The sequence below is a fragment of the Clarias gariepinus genome, chromosome 1 (assembly GCF_024256425.1).
Source record: "Clarias gariepinus isolate MV-2021 ecotype Netherlands chromosome 1, CGAR_prim_01v2, whole genome shotgun sequence".
NCBI lineage: Eukaryota > Metazoa > Chordata > Actinopteri > Siluriformes > Clariidae > Clarias > Clarias gariepinus.
In genome coordinates, this window is record NC_071100.1 from 12,405,511 (window position 1) to 12,427,238 (window position 21,728).

Genomic DNA, 21,728 nt, shown 5'->3' on the forward strand with positions numbered 1-21,728 from the left:
CTGAAAGACTTCACCTTTCAAACCAACCATTCAGGTTATGCAGCAGCTTGAAGAATGTGCAACTTGTGGACTCTTCCAGATGTTTTACAGCAGGAAATATATTCAGAAAATAGGGTTAGAATATTAGAATAAACATTTTTATACCCTATAATAGATGACTTCAAAGAAAAGCTGGTTTAGAGTTAATAAGAGATATTAGGAAATATTATGTATACATGCACAGTTAAGAGCTGTTGGTCTAGCTTGACTAGACTATTTAATTGGACTGCTGCTCTTGTCTTATTATACAAGCATGGCAGGGGAATTGATTTATTGTCTGAAGTATGTTATACAGTACTCCGCTATAATAGGTGGTAATATGCCTCCTTTCAGATTGGCCTTATTGGATCTCTTCCCAGTTAAGCTACGACATCACAAACCAAACAATTGACAAAAATTAACCTAGCAGTACATTTCGTTCATGATGTTTGCTTTTTTTTAATGAGAATCAGACTATCCCTCATGGTAATGGTGTTATCCAAAGGCACATGACACCCTATTGTCAATGGCCTCTTCCCGCTGTTTTGCATTTCGTCCGACTTCCTGGTCTAAGCCAATTTCTGTGTCCAATTGAGTTATAACATGCAGGAGAAACCTGACTTGCAGCTGCATTACCTGGGTGTGCAGGTTGACTTTGAAAAGTATGATTTTCATTCAGATTAACATGTGTGTTTAAAATTTGCCCAATTTTAGTTGGCTAATGCAATTAGTCAGACTCACACATCATGTAAAGGTACTGGCTGACAGCTTCTTGCAGTTGATTAAGAAATCCAGATGGGCTTGAAATGCTGACTTTATGGTTCATGAAAGCAAACATTTTGTGGGAAATAATCCTTCAAAATGAAGCGTTAGCAAATCTGCACACATTACCACTACAGCATGAACCAAATGAACTCAGCTGCCTTGTTTCCATGCAGTTTCGTGCTTTGAACCAATCAGTCCCTCTATCCCAATCCACAAAGCAGCTGCGTGGAGGGTAACAAATCATTAACAGTCACATTTCATTTGGGATATGATGCACGGTTTGGTATTTACACTACAGATGACATCCTCATCCACAGGAAATCATTACAGCCTATTACTCAAACCTCAGGCCACCCGTCCTGCAACAAACTGCACTACTTACCTGTCGCATAACAAACTGCACTGCTTACCTGACCGCTTGTGTTTTAGTATGCTCCCATCATATACTCTTTATAGTATATACATACAGTATGTTTAATATACAGTGTCATTCAAAAGATTGAAAACAAGCTTGAATGTTTTTTTTGTTTTTTTTTTACATTCTAGAGCAATACTGGATTTTTCCAGAACTATGAAGTAACACATATGGCATTAGGTAATTAAGTAACAACAATAACAGTCAGTTGTTATTTTAAGACATGAAACTGTTCTGGCAGTTGAAACAGTCTGAAACGGTTCTTGCAACAACAAAAAAGTAATGTCAAGTGCATTCGCGAAACCCATCAAGCACCGTGATGAAACTGGCTCTCATGAAGACCTTCTTAGGAAAACAAAACAAGACCAAGAGGAGAAGTTCCTTTAGTGTTTCGAGCCCTACAAATCACCATTTACCAAACATTACCTAAAATTAGTGTGGTTCTGAAAGCTTTACAGTGCATAAGCTGCAGACACATCTCAATATGAAATTATTGCATATTTAGGATGCCTTTAGCATTGCAAATTAGAACGGGTGTGCATACCTTTGACCAGTTGTGTGTGTGGTTATACATTTATATACCAGGAGGTTCCCGGGAGTGCATCAGGCTGGAGGATCACAGGACAAATTGAGACCTGAGTATGAGTGATGCTTTTAACCTTTATCCTTAGTAACTGCCTGGTCAGTAGATGTGGATTAAATTCCTCTAATATTTTAGGAACTAAATATCACACACAAAAAAACCTTAAAATAACTATTAATCCAGCTTACATCTCTGCAGTCTTGTAGTTTGAGGAACTCTCAATCTTAGTCTACATTTCTGCAGCTTCGGAGACTGATGTAGCTGAGGTTGAAGAACAGTCAGAGGCAGGATTCACACGCAATGCACACACCTCTATATCTGAGAGTTTCGGGGGGGGGTTTCCCCACGAATCAAATTGCAGGACATCCTCAAGACCCATTGGAGCCCTAAAAATGGTATCATCCCAGACATCCTTATACTAATGTCATCGTAAAGCCCTCTTAAGGGGTTTAAAACACTGTAAACCCTAATGTTGTCTTTACTTATACAATCAAGTAATGTTGACTAAACATTACTTAAAATTTTGCATTTTAGACCCATCACTTAAAAATATAAGTTCATTTAACTTATTTACCATCAAAATGCATAAACTTAAGATTTCAAGTGTTGTGAACTCAAAATCATGATTAATCCTTTGGGGGAAAAAGCATTTTCAAAAGGTCAATTTTCACAAATGTGAATGTGGCGTGGGCGGGGCGGCGGCTGACGACCAGCATGCTTTGCGGGGATGTCGGTGTGTTCACCATGTTGAGGAAGGGTGGTTGGGTTAGTGGCTTCAGCCCTGTTTGTGTGTGTGGGTAAGGGGTGACGGGTGAAATGTGCTCCGGTTCATGCTGAGGCTGAATTGGATGGTGGTTCCTGTGCTGCTCATGCCGTACATGCTGTGTGCCTAATAAAATACTCTCCAACATTCTTTCCGGTGGAAAATTGTGGCATTTTGTCAATAAAAAAATTAAAAATGCTGTTCATTGTTTTATTTCAGTTCGGTGTGCACAAAGCTTGCAGTCAAATATAAGAACATTGTTTAACAGGTTTACAGGTTACATTTTCATATTGAGTTAACTTAAATATATAAGTACACTTAAAAAAAAATTATACCAAGTGAACGCAATTTTTTAAGTACATTAAATAAGTGCTAAGTTTGTTGAACTAAATGATTTAAGTACAGTCTACAAAACCGCCAAGTTAAATAAACTTAAATATGCAAGTTTTGGAAGATTCCATTACTCAATTAAATTGAGGCAACGAGTTTACTCAATCAAATTAGTCCAATTAACTTATTAGGGTTTTCAGTGAAGACTCGCTACAGATATTTCCACTGACTCCTCGTTGCTAAATATTGAACTATAATATACCACACTAAAAGTCCGTACGAATGATCTTGCGAACCGAATCATACATCTTAAAGGAAACGCTGCATCATGCTGTGCGTAAAACGCAAGCGCCTCCTATTCTGGGAAATGAAAACCGCTGGTCGAGGTTACACAGGGGTAGGCACACAGTCAGGAAGAAATACACCAAGCAGCTGGTCACAGTAATAACCTAATAAAATGTAATTGTTTTTTTTTTTTCTTTTTCTTTTACAGCGTGTTGTTTTGTTTATGTTCGAAAGCCAAGAACGAGTCTGAATCCCTGCTGCGACATAATCCTCTCGTTTGAGCATAAACGAACTTTACGTGAGAAAAAAAAACAGTCTGAGTCTGAAAGAGTCTTATTAGACATAAACAAATGATAGCTACTGGTCAAAATACCACCAACAATTACAATCCAAAAAAAAAAAAAAACAGTAATAGTTATTATACAAACTTTAGTCATGTCATGTGAGCAATCCTAGTGTCACAGGGTTATTCTGCAATCTGCGTAATTTTGTAATGTACAAGGGTTAATCAAATATTATCCACACACTGGCTGTAGAATTTATTTTAATTACATTTCAGAAAAAAAAGAGAGATAAGGGCACTGCTGTCTACAATTCTCAATCAGAAGCATCAAACTGGAAGCTCTGGCACACTCGACGAACCTATTGGTGGCCACTTTACAGGACGCACTTGATGACGCAGACATGTTCTGGCACTGCTCTGATGCCGTCAACGTGTTTACAAAAGCGGTTGTGGGATTCATCGGGAAACTAGTGGGTGATACCAAGCAAAAAGCGACCATCAGAACATTTCCCAATCAAAAGCCATGGGTGGATAAAACCATTCACGACACTCTGAGATCTCGCACCGCAGCTTATAACGCAGGACTTGCATCGGGTGACATTAAATCAAACAATGGCTGAGTCATACAATGTCTGGAAAGCAGTAGAGAAGGCAAAGCAGCACTACCGAAGGAAACTAAAGTCACAGCTCCAACAGAGTGACTCTAGGAGCCTGTGGCAGGGACTAAGGACAATAACTGGCTATAAAGCACCAACATTATCTAGCAAATGTGCTGAACAGCTTCTACACTTGCTTTGAAGCTGCAGCTAATGATGCTAATAGAACTAGCAATGCTAATGCTTAAGCTAGCAGTGCAAATGGCTGCAGACGGGAAGAGAATCCCAACATCATCTCCAAGCATGATGTGTGGGGAGCCTTCAGTAATGTGAGTCCTCAGAGCCTGCGCAGACCAGCTAGCACCTGTGTTCACGGTAGTATTTAATCTCTTCCTATCTAATTGTTCCTGTCCCAAGAAAACCCCATCCTGCTTCCTTCAAAGACTATCGCCCTGTAGCCCTTACTTCAGTAGTGATGAAATGCTTTGATCAACTGGTCAGAGAGTTCATCATCTCTTCACTACCCAACACCTCAGATCCATTACAGTTTGCTTACTATCAAAACTGTTCAACAGATGATGCCATTTTACCCCTCCTTCACACATCATTCACTCATCTGGACACTAGGAGCGAGAATTATGTTAAATGCTGTTTGTCCACTACAGTTTAGCATTTAACATTGTAAGTACCACCATACTCACCACCAAGCCAGAGCACCTGGTACTCAGCCCGACCCTGTGCCAGTAGATCTCCAATTTCCTAACTGGCAGACCACAGGCAGTAAGGATAAGCGGACATGTCTCAGGCTCCCTCACCTTAAGCACTGTAGCCCCCCAGGGTTGAGTTCTGAGCCCACTGCTGTACTCATTGTACACATGTGACTGCGTGGCCACTACCAACTCCACCACCATCATCAAGTTTGCTGACAAGACCGTCATGGTGGGTCTGATCTCTGACAACAATAAGACAACCTGCCTGGAAGAGATTAGAGAACTGGTGCCAGAGTAACATCTTTCTCCTTAATGTCAGCAAGACAAAGGAGTTGATAGTGGACTTTAGTACAAAGCAGGAGAGGAACTACCAGACCCCCGTCATCAACGAGAGCCCAGTGGAGAGAGTGGACAGCTTTCGATACCTTAGTGTTCACTTCATGCAGGACCTGTCCTGTCACATCAACAGATGAAAAAGAACCCAGCAGCGTATCTACAGTATCACCTCAGAGACTTGAGAGACTTCAGACTGCCCTCCAGGGTGCCCTTTTTGGTGGATTTTTTATTCCTGCACCATAGAACATCACAACCTGGTTTGGGAACAGCACCATGCAGGACAGACAAGCCCTACAAAGCGTGGTGAGATCAGCTGGGTGCATCAGCTGCATCGAGTTCCTTGACCTGCACTCAATCTACAGCAAGCGGTCGTGGACCAAGTCCAGGAAGACCATAAGGGACCACAGCCACCCCAACAATGGACTGTGCTCTCTGTTGCGTTCAGGAAAACACTTCCGCTCCCTGAAGGCCAACACAGAGAGACTGAGGAGGAGCTTCTTCTTCCCGCAGGAAATACTGACTCCTAAACACAACACCACACAAGACTAAACACTCTACTTTGTTATTTCAACAATAACACTCTCCCTACTTATACATCACTCATCACGCTAACCATTGCACATTAACACACATTTGCGCATGGTCTACATTTTGCACACCTGGAACTTTGCACATTATTCTGCTCGTGACTTGACATTGTGTTTCTATTTCAATTACATTTTAATTCTATTGTATTACTTGTACATATTGTAATTATTTTTTATTTTACAGCGAAAAACTTTTTGGTTGTAAAATAAAAAAATTACAATATGTACAAGTAATACAATAGAATTAAAATGTAATTGAAATAACTCAGGCATGGGCAAATCTTCAGCTGACTAGCCACTACCCACTGTCTGCACCTGCTTTTGGAGTAACATAAAGTAAAAAAGAACTGGAGGTATCTTACATTCTAATTACAAATTTCCTTGGATCTCTTTTTTAGAAGTATGAGAAATAACCACCCAGGAAAACACTGATTACTCATTAAAAAGCAATTACTGCATCATACAAATGACTTGCAACAACGTTCCTTTACTGCACTCCATTAATCGTCTTAAACCTGTTCTAGCATTACACAAAGCCAGTGCTAAGGGTTAAAGGGGAAGACCTTGAGTGTTGTATGCTTTTTAAGAGCAAATTTTCTAGGTACTGTTTATTTGATCTACACAGCCTACACAGCTATGTTTCATGACTAATAACTCTATTTATATTAGTACCTTGTTTATGCACTTCACAGCACCACTGCAGCTAATGCACTCATCCAAGCTCCCCACACAAACACACACATACAAACACTACAGGGTAGATAGAGGAGAGCTGACACACAGAGCAAAGTGACAGATAAACCCACAGAGTGCATTTTTATCATAAGTGTAAATGATAAAAGGGATGGTTATGGATGTGTGTTTAAAAATAAAGGTGCTGCAAACTAAGGGATCTTCAGAGTAAGGAAATAAAGAAGAATGTTTCAGTCATTAATTTAGCTTTATGCTATAATAAACTTAATTTTTATCTTATTTTGTTTGTCCTCTTGCATGTAATATACATATTGGTCGAATAAAATGTTGTTTTAGTGAACTATAAAAGAAAAAAAACAATATGTTATGGTGGTATTAATTAATTTACTCATCTACAAATTTTATAGTGGCATTGGAGCTGTATTCTTTCATATATATATATATATATATATATATATATATATATATATATATATATATATAGGAAACCAGAGTACCCGGAGGAAACCCACCAAGCACGGGGAGAACATGCAAACTCTATGCACACAGACCCTGGAGGTGCAATTCAATTCAATTCAATTCAATTTTATTTCTATAGCGCTTTTACCAATTTTCATTGCCGCAAAGCAGCTTTACACAGTCAAAAGAATTATTTAAGTTTGTATGAAATGTGAATTTGTATGAATCAAAATGGTCAGTTTGTCCCTGGTGAGCAAGCCGAGGGCAACAGTGGCAAGGAAAAACTCCCTGAGATGGTAATAGGAAGAAACCTTGAGAGGAACCAGACTCAACAGGGAACCCATCCTCATTTGGGTGAAACAGAAAGCAGTAAATGATCTGCATTTATACAGTGTGTAGGGTGGGAGGCAGTTCAGCTATAATAGCTGATGTTAATTGATGTTAATATGGAGTCCAGGTAGTTATTGAAGACCCAGGTAGACTTGTAAGAAGTTCCAGTCATGAACTATCGAACTGTCAAGTCCCCAGAGAAACAGTTGCCAACACCAGTCAAGGCCAGAACCATTTTCTAGGTAGAGAGAATCATTCCCAGACACCAGACGCATCCCAGAGAGACACACGGGGCATCCATGTGACGAGATCTTCAGCCAGAAGCGGGGCACCAGGATGGGTCAGACAGGTCCGGAGGGCAGAGGGAGTCTGGATCACTGGCAGCTCAGGAACGACATGTGTAGCTCGACAGAGAGAGAGAGAGTGAAAGGGGGAGACAGGAGGAGAGAGGAAAGAGAAAGAGGGGGGCAAAGAGAAGAAGGGCTAACAGGGCTAAGGTGCAACAGGGCTAAATAAATAAACCCCTAACCTCACTGAGGATGTATTCCTGCTTTACATCCAGGAATTCTGGAAAAGGTTCTAGCGGACGAATAGATAGATGGATGGATAGGAGATGCAAGGCGACAGTGCTAACCACCAAGTCATGGCATGCTTCTCTTTCTCTCTCTCTACGTACACAGTATATATATATATATATATATATATATATATATATATATATACTGTATATGTGTGTGTTTAAATAACAATAATTATATTAAATGCATGATCACGTACATGAATTTGTATGTAAAATTATAAATATATAAATTATTAAACAAGTGAAGTTAAAAATAGCAGAAACAGAAGCGACATTAAAACCTCCTGCAGTTCTGAGGTCTCGCGCTGAACCAGACGACGAGTGACGTCACGCAGATGATGCTGCATTATGCATGAAAGGGGCGTGTCTCCGATTCTCCGCGTCTATATATAGAGAGAGAAGTTTTCCATTTAAAACGTGTCTCACGTGGCCGATTGGCGACACCCGGGACGCAGAAACTTTCGCATTAGTGTTGTTAATAATAATATTATTATTATTACTAAGTTTATTATTATTATTATTATTACTGGAGTGATCATCATCATTATTATTAATATTAGTATTATTATTGATATTAGATTGATTTCCCCCCCTCCCGAGTCTCCGTGAGCATGGTGGCCGCGCTCCGCTCCCTGCTCGTGTCCGTGAGCCTGGCCGCGGTGGCGCGCCTGTCCTCCGCCGTGGGCGCGGTGATCCGCTGCGAGCCGTGCGACGCCGGGGCGCGGACGCTGTGCGAGCCCGTGCCCGAGGACTGCGTGGAGCGCGTGCGCGAGCCGGGCTGCGGCTGCTGCGTGACGTGCGCGCTGGCCGAGGGGCGAGCGTGCGGGGTGTACACGGGGCGCTGCGGCGCGGGGCTGGTCTGCCGACACCGGCCGGGCGAGCCGAAGCCGCTGCACGCGCTGCTCGAGGGCCGCGGGGTGTGCGTGGACCAGACCGCACCTCCTCCTCCTCCTCCGGTCGGCGCGCGAGAAGGTACCGCACTTTTACACCATGCGTACGAGTGCGCAGTATATGCACAGCGCGCTATTAAACGTCATTATTTCAGTGCTTAGACTATAACTGCAAATATATGTAGATTGCATTCTGCACGAAGGTGTGTGTGTGTGTGTGTGTCCGAGCTTTGTTAATTAATTAACGTCATGAGGATGCACGAGCGTTTCTCCTCTCCAACCCTCCCGGGGTCTTCTGCACCCAGGGGCTCGCCTGGCATGATCCCCTCTGTCGAGGAAGGAGTGGCATGAGATTACTGCATGAGTTTTTCTGCATGGAGCTTTCAATCTTCTTGTGTGTTTATTTATTTATTTATTCATTTTTGGCATACAAAGGCTACCATTCTGCACTTTAGGCTAATATCCTTAGAAATAAATGCATATTAAATGTTAAACAATGTATCTTTTTGTTTGTTTGTTTTTAACTTTACCATTTCCTCACTGCAATTCTTGCTTGTTGCATAATATGTGACCTGACTGCATTTCCCTTTGTTATTAATAAAGCACTCTCTATTTGCACGGCATTAACACTTTACCTAATCACAGTCCACTTATGCAGCTACATGCTCTGACAGTGACCATGGAAGGTACCATAGGTGCTGCTTTATTCTTCGAGTGTATTATCATATTTGCCCAGAGCTGCTTATTATAATGCTATTAATAGGGTATAATAGGCTATTATATAGGCCTATGATAATATTAATAGGAGGGTCACATCATAACTTATCACCTTGCAAATGACTTTATGTTATGGTTATGTTTAAGCTTGAACAAAGATTGTATGTACTGTATAATGTGTTCTTTTATGTATAATGTGCCCATTTCATGGTGTTTCTGAAATGAGGTGTGTTTCTGTGCAGGTTAAAAGTTTTTTTTTAATCACAGATTGCACAAATTGCAAGACTAAGGGTGTTCCTGCACTGGATGAGATTTAAAAAAAAAAAAGGTTTTCTATCATGGATGCATTTTGAACTAACCAAACAGTAATATAACAGACTGACAAAATTGAGTTTGTTATGATCAGAACAACAATTATTACACCTAATATTTAATTAGGCTTTGGTATTTGAGGAGAATAGCATCTTCTCCTTGTTGGGTATGAGCTTTTCCTGAGATTATATTTCCAGATTGTATAAGTCAAACAATGACTTTTGGTTGTGCAGAATAACAGAACACTATTATAAGAGAAAAAAAAAAAACTCCCTTTATTTCTCTATATAATCCTCTGCTATAATGCACTTATCCCAGACTTTCACTAGTGCTTGGATACCATCAAGGTAGAAAGTTTTCTCTGTATGACAGAGCCATGATCAGATTGCTTGTTTTATGTCTGAAATGCTGGCCTCCCAGGAGCTCCTTTAATGGCCCAAACACGTGGAAATGGCTTGAGGTCAGGACTGTACAGGGGATATGGCAATAACTCCCAGCTGAGTTCCTGTAATGTGCAAGTGGTGTTGGTGAATTATAGTGTGTACTGTACAGTTCCCACAAACAGACTCTTCTCACATTCTTCTCTAAGATGGCGTCAAGTTCTCCACAAGGATCAGGTGTTCTATTCACTGAGTGTCTATGGTAACACCTGCAGTGGTCTCTGAGCCACCTCAGTCGGGATCGTCATTCATGGATGTATAGCCTACCTGAATGTTTTCACCATTCAAATATTTCACTGCAGCTAAGAGTCTCATCACTGTACGTTGCTTAAAGTCGTTGAACGTTGCTTGTATTATCTGTTAAATGGACATGTGATTTGGACAAACATTTAGTATATATTCAACAGAGTATGATCTTCCTATTAGTACAATGAGTAGTTTACACAATTGAAGAAGTGGTTAAAGTTAATGAATAAAAACAGACATGATTTGAAAAGATATTGCCGTTTTGTTAGATTTTTTTTTCTTTCCAAAATGGACCATAAAGGTGGCTGGAACTGCATTAGAAAATCTCAGAAAACCTTCCCAGTTGAACTTCTCCATGTTTGTCCTCATTTTGGGCAAGTTCCAGAACCTCTCTCTTTGTCTCCTGAATTCTCTTTTCCTTCTGGACTCAAGTGCAGTACTTTAGTGTGCTTTATATTTAGTCGAGTTTATTTATAAAGCCTGAAATCACAAGTATGACTTGATGGGCTTCACAGCCCCTTAACAGCCGACAACCCGGCTTTAGACCCTGGGGTGTGCAGTAGGTGCTGAATGTAAGAATAAAGGACAAGGGGAAATCAAGAAAAGACTAAGGAATTAAAGACATGATTCCATTCCTTCTCACAAAATAATGTCTAGTTAAGAATCTGCGACTGAAACAAGAAGAAAAAAAAGTTATATTGAGTAAAAAGCTATTCATATACAATGATTGTGTTGTTTCCTAGATTCCTCTCTAGGAAAAAAAAAAAAAAAAAAAGAAGTTGGCAGGTTTTGCATCCTAGTTTTGTATCTTCCCAGCATTCCTTCTGTCCGATTTTCAGGAGAGAGTGCCAGGATGCCCGAGGAAGATTCCAGCAGCAACACAACGAGTCCGTTGGTGCCAGCTGGACACGAGCAGGCAACGGATATCTTCCCCCCCCACGGTCGGCGTCCCCCATCCCACCGGCCTCACCCCAAAGCTGAGGACATCCGACGTGAGCACCACCGGAAAACCCAGAGCTACAAAATAGAGGAGCCTCCCGCAGTCGCCCCTTCCAACCATGAGAACATCGCCTACGAGTCCAAGCAGGAGCGAGAGTATGTAAGTACTGTGCCAGAATCTTTTGGATAACCGAATAGAATCTGCAAGGCTGTGGGCACAGCTGGTAGTGTCCTTCAAACTATTTGGTTGGTGGCTTTGTAAAAGATCCTGTATGCTGCCGGTCAGTACACAATCAGCTATTTATGCAAGTCGCGGCTTCGAGGTCCTTCAGGGTAGCACAATGGATATAAAGCCGGCGCTCTTGGCATCACGCAGAATTTAATTCCGAGCCTAATCGAACACACCTGGGCCTAAAAATCAGAGTCTACTCAGTATTTTAATGAGCTGAAGTAGGTGTGTCAGGGTCGGCTTAGCACTAGATCTGCATTCCCTGTGGTACACCAGGAAAGGGATTGCATAATGCTGGCTTTGAACACAAATGACATTTTACAATGGGCAGACTCTGTGAGAACAGTCAGTATACGGACACGTATAATTTATTTCCCCACAATGCCACTCAATGTCGACTGCCTTGACGGTTGCTGTTGGTGCTGGAATTTTTTTTCTTTTTATAGTTCTTAAACTTTGTTAGTGCTCAAGAACATTTGCAGGAAGGAAAATATTTTTATAAAAACATCTGATTTCAGTTCTCTTTCTCTCTCCGTTCTTGAGGGTTGCACAGTTCAGGTTTCATGTTAGGCTGCCGACTGGGCACAAGTGCACAAGCTCATGATTTGGGATGTGAGATAGAAATCATATCCGTAGTCTGTAACGGGGCATCCAAAAACCGACAGCCAGGATTTACCGCAGGATGCTTCTTAAATGAAGTAAGCAAGCATAAGTCAAAGACGGGAACTATGACGAAGCACAATCTGGGAAACAAGGCTTGGATGAACAAAGTGATATTTGCAAAAAAACAAAGGGCAACACGGATGGTAGAAATACTCAGACTGATTAAGGTGTGGGGGAGGCATAGGACAGGTGTTTACAATCAGGGATAATGGACCAATTACAAGACAAAGACAGGAATAAGACCAAAACAGAAGCATGTGTCCTTCATGGGAACTAGAAAGAAAGTCAGGAAACAAGGAAGCTGTGATGTAAATGTGTTAAATTCTGGCCACTTCTTTGCTAATTCATGGGTCATAATTAATTTCTAATGAACCATTAACAAGCCATGCTAATGTGGAAAAGATGTAGCTAGCATTAAGCCATGCTTAATACATGCAAGACTACCACTTCATCTTTAGCCCTTAAAAAATACAGTACTGTATATAGGCTAGCTAACTTTTAGCATATTTTACTTAGGATCTCAGTGGATCAGGAGTCTGTCCCAGAATTTTTTTTTAAAGGTGAAGTGCAGGTTAATCTATTTTATTTGTATACTATTTATTATATCTATTTTTCTTTATTATTTTTATGTATTTTTGGGGCTATGGAACGAATAATTTGAGTTTTTATAATGTTTTATGAGAAAATTTGATTTGGTTTACGAGTGTTTTGAAACACATTTAGTTCTAAACAAATGAAACAAATTATTTGCTTGTACTGCCTGCCAATGTTTAGAGTGCATCACCTGTAGGATTATAGCGGAACTGCAACATTTTACCTCCTCAAATGAAAACACAGAAATCAAATTTAATTAAAAAGAAAAACAATTTTGTAGTCAGTATGGAAAAACATGAGTTGCCGCACAAAAGAATCATTAAACCTTTTTTTCCCATCTCAACTGGTATGTTAACCATTATACATCTTTAGTTCTAAGATGGTCACAGATAGTCTAGTGCAGTGGTCCCCAACACCCGGGCCGTGGACCGGTACCAGTCCGTGGATCAAATGGTACCATAAATAATGAAATATTTTTGTTTTATGTATTATCTGAGTCTGAACGATATTTTATTTTAAAGAACCTTTTATTTTGAAAAACGTTTTATTTTGAGAAATGACCGGATTCTCTCGGTTATGTCTTGCGCGCGCCGCATTACGAGAGCCGCTGCAAAGATTTCTCTTAGAAAAGAAGTCACTGCTGACAGCACATTTCAATGACAAGGAATGGGTCACAAAACTACTGTAGCTTACCAGTGTTCTGGAGAGGAGTAGAGCTTGTGAGAATTAGCGGGCACACCAAAATGCAGAGGCCTTATCTGACGGCTCACCCCCTCCACCCCTCCGGGCCGCAGTAAAATTGTCAAGCATTGACCTGTCCGCGGTGATAAAAAGGTGTTGGGGACCACTGGTCTAGTGTGCTTTATTGCAGCGACTGGAGGAAGTGACTAAAACTGGGCCAAAGTGGGTTAATTTCCAAGACATATGGTGTTTACCTGAGCCAAAGGGCAGAACTGTAGAAACACAAAGAGTAAAATTTATGCTAACTAATTACTCACTGACACGGGTTTGCCTCTTTCCTCCAAGCTTTGTTTTTACTTTGAAACTTCTCTCAAGTCATTTAATGAGAGGTGGTGGTGACACTGTGATGGGATAAGATGAAGTTTGGAAGGACACACCTTCTAATTCCATGGTCTTTCCTGATTATTTCTTCCTATACAAGGTTTCCAAAATATGTGATAATACCTCTTTGAACAGTTAATATTGAAATGTGTCTGCTACCTGGGCTCTCTAAAGCTTTCATAAGTGCTATTTGGTTAATTGGTGATTTCTGAGGCTGGTAACTCTAAATTAACTTCTCCACTGCAGCAGAGGTAAGTTTTGGTCTTCCTTTCCTGGGAAGGTCATGAGATCAGTTTCATCATGGTGCTTGGTGGGTTTTGTGGGTACAGACAGGTTGGAATGGGGTGGAGAAAAGTGTCAGGTGTGTTATGTGACAAAAGAGTATCAGCGAGAATGAAAGGAAAGTTGTACAAGACAGTGGTGAAACCATCGATGCTCTACGGATTAGAGACAGTGGCACTGAAGAAAAGACAGGAGGCAGAGATAAAGATAGCAGAGCTGAAGATGTTAAGGTTCTCCTTGGGAGTTACAAGGATGGATAGGATCAAGAATGAGTTCATCAGAGGGACAACCCATGTTAGATGTTTTGGAGATAAAGTCAGAGAGGCCAGATTGAGGTGGTTTGGACATGTTCAGAAGAGATCGTGAATATATCAGTAGAAGGTTGCTGAGGTTTTAACTGCCAGGCAGGAGGTCTAAAGGAAGACCAAAGAGGAGATTTATGGATGCAGTGAGAGAGGACATGAAGTTAGTTGGTGTGAGAGAAGAGGATGCAGAGGGTAGGGTTAGATGGAGGCAGATGATTCGCTGTGCCGACCCCTGAAAGGGAACAGACGAAAGACAAAGAAGGAGAAAAAGAAGCTTGGTGGGTTTTGCACTTGACAAAATACTGTTCTTGCAAGAACTGCTCCAGAACAGCTGACCTTTGTGTCACCATGTGCACTATTTCATAGTTTTGAAAAAAATTCCAGTATTGCTCTAGAATGTGGAACATAAATCCAAACTTGTGTCCAAGCTTTTGACTAGTGCTGTATATGTAGTTTGGGTTCCTGCAACTCTTTTCCACCCCAACCATAACCACAGATGCACCACCATAATAAAAGTTGCAAACTAACTGCCAAAACCAGCAACAATTCAAACCTGAAGTTGTTTTTAACCTCACCAACCCCCACCCCCCCCACCACCACCACCCCCGGCCACTCAGAAGATTTTATTTGAGATTTCTTTTTCCTAGAAACAATTGTTCTCTAAAGAATACATCATGTTCATCCAAATCCGAAATGGAGAAAAGGTTCAGCTCGACCTTTTTGCAATGGAAAGCTCGGCAATCTGTAGCACCAAAAGTAATATTCCAGATTTATCAAAGTGTGTCTTTCAGAGTAGTTGTTCTTGGAGCCTTGCACCATCTTTCAAACATTCCAGAGATATCTTGTGTTGTTTCTTGATATCTACTTCGAATCCATGAGTTCGAGTGTTGAGTGGGAAATGTATGAGTGAGTGATTGAGTGTGTGTGTGTGTGTGTGTGTGTGATGTGTGTTTGGATGATTAGGCTGTTTTTCTATCCTACAGTAGTGATCAGGTATGATTTTTCTTTGGAACATCGTTGCTAACCGACGATTGAGGAATGTTTAACAGCTTAAAAGTGTGCGTATGAAAGGAGAAAAGAAAGAACAGTAAACTTTGCAAAATGCGTAATTTGCGAACAACCTTTTGTGCTGCATTTTTTTTGGTCTCATTTTATGTGCTACCATGTTGGCACGAGCCAAACTGTGGTGGCGTTTTGGATGTCTCCTCTCGCCGTGTGTGTATGTGTGAGTGGTATTTGCGGACTCTGATGAGTAACTAGAGCTGGTGGCTCTTGGTTTGTGTGTTAGGGCTGTTTTGATGCCCACATTCCCTGCTTTTGGTCCATTTCTGTTGTAAACAAGCTCTGCCTCCTCGACTGGACGCCACTGAGGGGATGGGGTTTTTCGGGCTGTGATTCATGTGGCTTTCGCCTTCCTTCATGTGCTGGAAAGCTGTTCGGAGACGACGAACAGGGCTGCTAGTTACGCTTTAGCTAGCGCCAGTCTGAACGTTTCTCAATGTGCTCGAAAAGAAAAGTGTCCGTCGTCTAAAAGGCAGAGGTTTTATTAAAGTGCAGTTTTCTTGGGTTTGTTCAAAGGTAACAATAATAGGGACATGCATGTTTCAGATAACCAACTTCAAACATCAAGAAAACAATTTAATCTGTTCCGTTTAACCAAAACATGCTTAATGCATTTTTTTTTTTTCACAAGAATCTGTTTAACACATTACACTTGCAACATCCTTCTCAAGTGGTTAGCACTGTCGCCTCGGGTCTGTGTGCATTGAGTTTGCATGCTCTTCCCATGTTTGGTGGGTTTCCTCTGGATACTCCAGTTTCCTCCAACCACAGTCCAAAGACTATGAAGATTAGACTAATTTGCATTCCGAGTGATGACCTGAGGTCCACCCACGGTGGTAAAAAATGGAAATAATACAATGGTTACCATTGGGCTCCATGGTCTTTAGATAGACTACAGAGGTTCTTAGATGGATGGATGGATGAAATCCATCAATATGAAATATTTGGCACATAAAGAAGTGGATGTTCAATGGCAGCGCTCTAACGTTAGAATAATTTTGATAAAAAGAAATTGAGATAACATGGAATGAACAACCTAAACGTAACGCTGCAAATACAACCCCAAAACAACATAATTTAAAGCTTTATTCGGAGCATGCATGCTCATTTATTTAGATTAACTTCCATTCTTACAGCATCCATCCAAATTCAAGCTCCCCAAGTTTCTAACAAGGTTTAGAATTCCAATCAGAGATTGGGACGTACATGAGATGCGTCTCAGCTCTCCAATTACTCTACTATAACATGGTGTTTGTGCCGCTTGTTGTTATGTGCACGCATTTACTGGTTTCAACAGTATGTTCCTCTAGTGGTCCAGTGGTTAGCACACAGTGCTCTCACCACAGTGACTGGAATTTCGAGTCCCGCTCAGGCTAATGATTTGGTATTAATTTAGTTTTAAAGGCATTTTTGCAATATCGTGTTAGCGGCATTCGTTCAACGTTATCCTATTGTCGTGTAATCAACATTGTTCCAACGCCATTTCATGAAAGTAAGTAAAATTTTTTTAAAACAGTTCAACACCAACATTGTCCCAACGACTGTAATGTTGCCAAATTAACATCACCACAATGTTTAGACAAGCACAAATTCCTACAGGGCTGTTTCTCATTTAGCAGAGAAAAAAAAAACACTCTGTAAACTTAAATCTTGTAAACCCAAAAGGAAAGAGATGGAAAGTGCAATGCATATTTTGATTTTATAATTCTGAAATGAAATCGTGCCGCCATTCATATTTTAAAAGCAGCAGCATGAATTAGGTTTCATTTTAGCAGCTGGATCACTGCACAGCAAGGTCTTTGAATGAAGATCACGCCTCCCTTTCCACAATTTGACTTCCTCGTTAACCCTCGTTCGTTAATTCCTGATCCTATTTTTACCCTCTCGGGGCTTCAGGCTGTGTGGCCCTACTTCCTGTAGACCCGTATTTGCTCGGGTTCTGGAGCCGTTACAGCGTTAAAGTGCTTCTAATCCCGTATTCCTGGGCTCCGGTGTGCGGTGTGGCGTGTTTAGCTGCTTTAGTGGCGATCTTGCTGCCAGAAGCTGTTTTCATAGAAGGGATTGCATTTCCTGGAAATGGACCTCCATATTTATTTCCCAAGGGACGAATTAGAGGCAAGGTACACAGAGGGATTTATAAAAAAAAAAATGGCCACTAATGTCCATATTCATGGCAGTCTGTGTTTGGTTTCTGTCAAGGCTTCTTCCATCATAGCTTGTGCATTTTGCGTCCAGGTCTTTGAAGGAGGTCTTTATGAGAATGCCACAGGGAGCAAATACAGCCGCCGAATTTAGTTCCCTCTTTGGTAGACTACATTGTTTTTATTGTGTTTTGAGCGGTGCATTGATGCTGTTTATGTGTATGTGTGTGTGTATGCAGGGTCCATGTCGAAGGGAAATGGACGAAGTACTAAACACACTGAAGATCACGGACATGGCGAACCCCAGAGGCTTCCGCATCCCGAACTGCGACAGGAAAGGTTTCTACAGGAAAAAACAGGTGAGGGAATTACAATGCAAATGGAACTTTGTAGCTAAGAAAATTTGGTGGAAAAAAAAACCTTAAATATGGTGCCAGGTCTAGATTTCTAAATGGGGTCTGGTTGCATTAGTAACATTGCTGAAAGATGCTTTCATAAAGATCCTGTCAAGGATCTGGCTGGGAGTTTTTGTTGTTTATCCTAAGTGGGAATTGCATCTGAAATGAAATATTTATCAAAATAAAATCTATGACAGGTTGGGGCTTAAGTGTCCCTTACAGCACAGATGATGTCCTTGGCTTAGTGGTGCATGTTTTTCAGGACATTAGCATCCTGTTTATCCACACATGATCCCGTTTAGGATCGTATCAGCCTCAGAGTCATTTTTCTCCGGGTGATTAGCGCCAGCCCAAACGAGCCCTAAGGACCCATCTCTTTCTCGCTCGGGGCCAAACCGAGCGTGGCCGCCGTGGTGGCCATCTTGTGTAACCCGCCCTGAGCGAGCGACGTCAAGGTGGCTACTGGGGTCTGAGCATCTCCCCATAATTATCGGACTCCTTGTGGTGGCTGCTTGAAAATAGATTTGAGCCCCTTCCAGATTTACGCGGTCGGCCCACAATTGGTTTATAATAAATGAGTGCCCCAGACGCCTTCATATGGATGCACTTATCCTCCATCGTCATGAGCAATATTTATACAACATGGCAGGTCCTGCTTAATGGAGGTCTTTTTGTCGACCTGCAATTAAAAAAAAAACAGTTTTCTTCTTTAAATATATATATATATATATTCATATAGTTTAAATTTATATATTTATAGATATATGTTACTGCAACAATCATGAAAAGAGAGGAGAGGGAGTGACGACCTTTTTTACGACGGGGTGTTTACTTTTTGTGGTCAGCGCGGACGCTTAGCCTCGCGCTAATGATTAAACCTGAACGTTTTCGCAGCGGGTCTTGTGCAAATAAAGAAAGATTCGATTAGCAGAATCCTAGCTTGCTTTGCGGTCAGTTTATTTTGGTTCCACGAGCCTTTACAGGTAGCTGTAGCGACCAAGAATTCAATCTATTTTTCAAGGACATTTTAGACTGCATTAACGAAGCGTAAGGCTGAAAACAAGATCCTTAGCCTTCACACTCCCACACAGTTTTTTTTTTCTTTAAGGTTCCCAGTCTGGATATTGTCTCTTGGCTCTCACTTCATTTAGTTTCGTGAGCTCCAAACAGGCCTCCCAGTCTTGAGCGAATTCCCTTGGTATCACACACTGCGAGGAATGAATCAATGGGCCATTTACGAATCATCGAGTCCTCTCATGCTCTCATGGAACGGTTGGTTTTTGTTGTGTTGTTGTATTTTTTTTTATTTTTTTTTTTACGCACACTAGACAGGACTTTGACCTTTAGTTAAATTGGCAGCTAAATAACAGCCCTCTGGGCTGGAGCGCCAAGCTCTGTAAGTCATTTGTAGCACCCATAATTTGGAGCCGGGGGTATAATCAGCAATGGATGATTTGTACCGGCCAGCAGGAGGCTGAAAATAGAAGTTGGCGCTGGCGAGCTTCACACACACACACTGGCCCTGAGCAAATATTTCAGCTTCCCTGTGTTTACCTTTAAGTTGCTCTATATGAACACAAAACAGGATGTGCATCGTAAAAAATCCCTCGAAAATACCTCGGAGCGCAGGTCACGTCAGCATAATGTCTGGACAGACAGCGGGTGTTTTATTATAGTGAAACTCAAGGTCATGAGGTTTAAAGCTGTTTCAAATTTAAAATAAAAAGAAACAATGAGTAAATCGGTAAACCAATTATAAAATTTTGTCTGTCGTTCTTTCTCAGTGCTGGCCCTCTAAGGGCCGAAAACGTGGCATATGCTGGTGCGTGGACAAATACGGCCAGCCCATGCCAGGCTACGATGGAAAGGAGAAAGGGAATGTGCTGTGCTACGCCATGGAGAACCAGTAGAACAGCGCAGAAGGCCAAAGAAAAGAGAGAGAGATCGAGGGAGTGTGCGTGCACTGAAGAACCTCCACGCTCCGACCCTCCATCTCGGACTCGTGCTGTCGGTCCTCCAGAAAAGAAATAATAAAAAAAAATAATAATAATTATATTAAAGGGGTGGGGCTTAAAATTCTGGGCTTTCCTGATCTTCACCAAGCTCTAATTTATTTCTGTGCTCCATTGCCCCATGCTTACGCAGCAGTGGAACCCTAGATGCTTGCAGGAGAGAAAGAGATTGATGGATGAAAGGACATGGGTGTGTCTCAGGACGCAGTAGAGCTGTAGCAAGTGGACGCAGGACTGACCGCGAAATGCAAAAGGACATGGAAGAAGGCACTAACGTTTGTAAAGCACTTCCTATAAGGTTGAGTGTGTATGTGAGTGTGTGTGTGTGTGTGTGTGTGAGTGGCTATTATAATAACTTAACCATGTGCCTCTGTATCTTCATGGCTATCAGTGTCACCTTTATTACACATTCCTGTTGCGTAAAATCAGGAATTCGAATTAAATGATCCTTTTTTTTTTTTTATCGTTGATCCGATTCAGTATGGAAAGCATGTGCATGATGCATGAATACAGCTGTATACACGCGCTCTATTAGGACCGATCATACAACCTTCATGACGTCCATATCTGCTTTACTTTCTCTGTATATACAATGCATATGTCTTTACTGATCTATAAACCTGCGACGACTTTAACAGACATGCTTAGCATAGCAACATTTTTTTTTTTTTCTGTTTGAGTGACATACGGCCAATTTTCTGGCTTTTAAACGTTCGTGTGAAGCTGAAACCTTTCCCGAAGACGTCCTTGTTCAACGCACCCTAACATGAGCCAAAATAGGATGTGGTGGGTTGTTTGTTTGTTTGTTTGTTTACTTGTTTGTTTGTTTTTACTGTACACAAAGTATTCATTGTCTTCATGTCACTACATTTTCTTTCATTGCTTTTTATTTTCAGTAATGCGTGCTGTGGAATTTCAAGTGTTTTCATAAATGTGTAAAATTCCCCAAAACTGTAGCATTCTAGAACTTTTATCTGCCAGAAAACTGTAAATTTCTAAAGTTCCTAGATGGTCTAGAAATCAAAAGCTTTTCAGACAAAGGCAAACTCCGAAATATTAATCTCGTTTAAGAATCCAAAACCATCAAACACCATAAAAAAATATGGAATAAAAAATTTTAATTTAATTTTAAAGAATTCAACTAGTGTAAAATTGTAACATTCACAACTGGAGTAAAATACAAAAATGCTACCATAAAGGGGTCAAATCTCCAATCAGAGTAATATAAAAACTAAAAGCTAGCTTAAAATTCACCGTCTAGAACAAATTTCGAATGCATCTAATAATTATGAAATTATAAAAATTGTGTAAATAAAAAAGTTTTTCAATCCTTTAATGAAAATTAAAAACATTAAATTGGTTTAAAGTTGTAAAAAAATGTTTAATGAAATAAAAAAAAAAAAGACTTGATGTTAAAGTTTAAAATAAAAGTAAAATATGTAAAGAAAAATAGCTATCTCATATACTATACAGTATAGCCCCCAACTGAAGAATGATAATATTAATTAATTAATTAATTAATTAAATAATAAATAAAAACTGTTGTAAAATTGTAATATATCCTATTAAAATAAAATTTAATTTCGATTTTTTTAGCTTAACAACTGGAGTAAACAAATGAAAAAAACTCTCATTGATGCTAAATTGTAAAATATCCAATTCATGTAAAATTTTGTAAACTGTCTAACAAAATTAGCATTAAA

General features: G+C 40.6%; 1 protein-coding gene across 2 annotated transcripts; it reads left to right on the forward strand.

Moving 5' to 3' along the window:
- Positions 1-8,249: 8,249 nt before the first annotated feature.
- On the forward strand, positions 8,250-21,248 carry LOC128522647 (insulin-like growth factor-binding protein 3). 2 transcript variants are annotated; one of them, XM_053495621.1, is made up of 4 exons: positions 8,250-8,705; positions 11,178-11,437; positions 17,855-17,970; positions 19,795-21,248. In XM_053495621.1, the coding sequence occupies exons 1-4, from the start codon at positions 8,345-8,347 to the stop codon at positions 20,042-20,044; spliced, it is 987 nt and encodes a 328-aa protein (XP_053351596.1). In that variant the 5' UTR covers positions 8,250-8,344; the 3' UTR covers positions 20,045-21,248. The 2 variants fall into 2 exon arrangements, with proteins under 2 accessions (XP_053351596.1, XP_053351597.1); XM_053495622.1 differs by having other exon boundaries at positions 8,264-8,705; positions 17,855-17,974; positions 19,798-21,248.
- Positions 21,249-21,728: the final 480 nt, after the last annotated feature.